The sequence below is a fragment of the Vicia villosa genome, unplaced genomic scaffold, assembly GCF_029867415.1.
Source record: "Vicia villosa cultivar HV-30 ecotype Madison, WI unplaced genomic scaffold, Vvil1.0 ctg.000758F_1_1, whole genome shotgun sequence".
NCBI lineage: Eukaryota > Viridiplantae > Streptophyta > Magnoliopsida > Fabales > Fabaceae > Vicia > Vicia villosa.
The window spans coordinates 332,444-335,982 of NW_026705339.1; the positions used below are offsets into that span (position 1 = coordinate 332,444).

The window sequence follows — 3,539 nt, forward strand, 5'->3', positions numbered from 1 at the left end:
CCATTTTCTACTTCATTAATCAATAAAAAGTCTATAAGAAAAAGTACCAAAACGTAGCATTGAAATTCAAATAAACAAAAAATACATAAAATATGGTAAAAAAAACAACTTTTATCATTGTCACATTACCTTAAAAAAATGAAAAACGTGTAAAACAAACCAGCTAAGGTTATCTATGTAAATAGAATGCCATTTTAATCGGAAAACTAAAATAAGCAAATAACAAAATCTATTCTAATAACAAATATAAAATGTAACAATTTTTTTCCAGTATTTGAAACATGCATAACGTTTTTTGTTATAACTGTTTCATCAAATTTAATCAATAACCAGCCACATTGTACTATTCTTGTTTCCCCTTATTGATTCATACGTAAAAAATTGATTCTGGTATTCATTAAGGTATCTGTGGTTAAGAATCTGATTCTTAATCACAGATTCTTTAAGGTTTGTTTGATAACATGATGAATTGTTTTTCATGCTGCAAGTCAGAGGTTGAAACACCTTCTTATAAGAAAAAACGTTCCAAATATGTTTCCAAAGGAAGGAGAACATTCAAATCATTAGCAGCGGCTATGTCACTCAAAACAGGTTCGCGGTTTGATAATTGATTCGTTCGTGATTAATTGAATCGTCTTTTCGAATTCTATCATAAACTATTTTGTTAATTATGTGTATGTGCGCGCGCGTGTGCATGTGCATAATAATGAAATTTGTAGGTAGTAGCAGACATAGACAGATTACAGCGGAGATATTAAAATACGGAACAGCGCAAAATGATGTTAAAGTATTAACGTATGAAGAAGTGGCTGAGGCGACGAATAACTTCAGTTCGGATAGTCTTATCGGAGAAGGTGGATTCGGGAATGTTTATAAAGGATATATAAAGAGCATTGAACAGGTTTGTGTTTTTTGTATGTTTCTGTATTAGTTTTTTGTTTTTAAGAGTTATGAAATTCTCATGTTGAATATTTGTGTTTAGACGGTAGCTGTGAAGAAATTGAATAGGGATGGGGATCAAGGAACAAGAGAATTTTTCGCCGAGGTTTTGATGTTGAGTATGGTGAAACATCCAAACCTTGTTAGGCTTGTTGGTTATTGTGTAGAAGATGATCAAAGGATTTTGGTTTATGAGCATATGGCTAATGGAAGCTTGGAGAATCACCTTCTAGGTAAGCATTAGTACCGAAAAACATCGTGTTACAATTTCGAAGACATGATTACCAAAACTAAGACCAGAATATGTTTGTTTGTCTCAGATATAGGTAATGATAAGGAACCATTGGATTGGCAAACAAGGATGAAAATTGCTGATGGAGCGGCAAGAGGACTTGAGTACCTGCATAATTCTGCAGATCCACCGATTATTTTCCGCGATTTTAAATCGTCTAATATACTATTAGATGAAAATTTCAATGCAAAGCTTTCTGATTTTGGTCTTGCTAAGATTGCTCCAATTGACGGTGAGGGTCAGGGTTTGGTCTCAACTCGGGTTATGGGGACTTACGGTTATTGCGCACCAGAGTATGCTGCTACTGGTCAATTATCCTCAAAATCAGATATTTATAGTTTCGGTGTTGTGTTTTTGGAAATTATCTCCGGTAGACGAGTTATCGACCCTGCAAGATCGGCAGAAGAACAAAACTTAATTGATTGGGTATGTCATATATCTATCCTCTAACTTTTACTCTTCAATAACGGCCGGTTTGTATTGAATTATTCAAGTTTATCTACTGGCATAAGCATTTGAGAGATTATTCGTGAAAGCTTATGAAACAATTGTCTTTGTTTATGATTTGGCAGGCGCAACCTTTGTTTAAGGACAGAACAAAGTTCACCCTAATGGCGGATCCTTTGCTTAAAGGCCAGTTTCCGGTGAAGGGACTATTTCAAGCACTAGCAGTGGCTGCAATGTGTCTACAAGAAGAAGCTGACACGCGGCCTTACATGGACGATGTGATAACAGCTCTTACGCATTTAGCAGTACACAAGACCGAAGAAAAAGACATAGCTGGTGAATCTCTAAAAATTGCTGGTCATGTTGAATCTTTTAGAGCTGCAAATTCAATTGGATCCGAAAGGGCATAATAATAGTAGCTACAATTTGGCCATAACACAGACTATAGGATTTCACTCGAAAAAAATGACAGCAAAAAAATGTGATTAGAGTGTGATTCTGTTTGTGTTAAATGTTTAGTTTTTAGTCATTTGCTTTTGGGATTGGAATCAGGATCCCTTTGATTCATCTTCTTTCTTTTATTTTTTCTCAAAGAAAGTTTCACCTGAGTTTCGGTTTCAATTTCATTTCATCATTGGACATTTGTAAACATTTGTTACAAATGTCCAAAAGTATAAATGTATGTCTCCAAATTCAATTGCATATACATTGTTATTGTTATTTGATTCATAAATATACATTGTTTCATATTTTATATCTAACACATTTCAACGAAATCAGCTTGTAACGCGACTAAATATGCATGAAAATTGAAACACAGAAGTAAAAAAAAGAGCATGATCCGAAAAAAGAACGAAGAAGATTATTTAATGATAATTCGGTAAAGGAGTAAATATATAATGTGAGCCGACATTTGGCCGAGATCAATAAATACATGTAAATGCGTACTGCAGTAGATCCGGATCCGGCTTAGAGATGAAAGTTGTTGAAATCATTCTTGAGGATCTTGTAGGTGTGACCCGGAATTCTGTTGAAGTGATTACTTTCATTTACTTCTGTAACAGCACAAATTTTCCTGAAGAATCTACTTGTTGTGTTTCTTTGCTTCTTCCTTTTCCATGCCATTGGCGAAAACCAGAAACTAGGCTTGGACATGAAAATGGTTCTATCAGAAACCATTTCCATGTCCGCGAAATGCTGCTGAGGTTTCTGCATAGTTCCTCTTCTATCTATCTCAATCTTCGTGAAATATTCAATTTCCTTTCTTACTAGTGATCCTATAGTGCCTCTTGTGCCTATAGCAACAGGTGCAGCCATTTGGACTTGTGCGAATGAGTTATTTGGCATTAGTTTTATAGTGCATGAGTTTGATGTTAAAAAATTGAATGAGGCTTGTAGTTGAAGAAAGATGGGATCATGGTTCTTAATTTTCAATTAGGTAGGGCATCATCTTTTTCTTTATTAAACTATACATGATTAAGTGCTTTATGAAAAGCAAATGCATGGAATTTCTCATTAATTGAAACTTTAAAAAGGTGAAATGAGTTGGTTTATGGACATCATATACTTTACACTTTTTGACACATGTTTCTGCCTAATCAAAAGTTTCTTATGCATACACTAGTGAGTGTTAACTAGGAATTTTTATTTGGTAATGGTATACATATGATTTTGAATCTGAAATTGCTGTTAAATTAGAATTAAAAAGCAGATTTTGAATTTCTCTGGCGCTTAAGTGATGGTTTACTTTCTTTTTTTATAATATTATGTTATGTTAAAGTTATTCTCCACCTTTCATGCCTTGGTTATGGGAAAGAGTGGGAAATGTGTCTTTCATAAACTTTGTGCAATAGTGATTGCA

The 3,539-nt window shown here is 34.1% G+C and overlaps 2 protein-coding genes across 2 annotated transcripts; one reads left to right on the forward strand and one right to left on the reverse strand.

Annotated features, from left to right (window-relative positions):
* The first annotated feature begins 278 nt into the window (after window positions 1-278).
* On the forward strand, window positions 279-2,398 carry LOC131630989 (probable serine/threonine-protein kinase PBL23). Its single transcript, XM_058901750.1, has 5 exons — window positions 279-591; window positions 720-901; window positions 983-1,172; window positions 1,260-1,657; window positions 1,804-2,398. The coding sequence occupies exons 1-5, from the start codon at window positions 462-464 to the stop codon at window positions 2,086-2,088; spliced, it is 1,185 nt and encodes a 394-aa protein (XP_058757733.1). The 5' UTR covers window positions 279-461; the 3' UTR covers window positions 2,089-2,398.
* On the reverse strand, window positions 2,374-3,052 carry LOC131630990 (uncharacterized). Its single transcript, XM_058901751.1, has one exon. It carries the CDS (start codon window positions 3,023-3,025, stop codon window positions 2,648-2,650), a length of 378 nt encoding a protein of 125 aa, XP_058757734.1. The 5' UTR covers window positions 3,026-3,052; the 3' UTR covers window positions 2,374-2,647.
* Window positions 3,053-3,539: the final 487 nt, after the last annotated feature.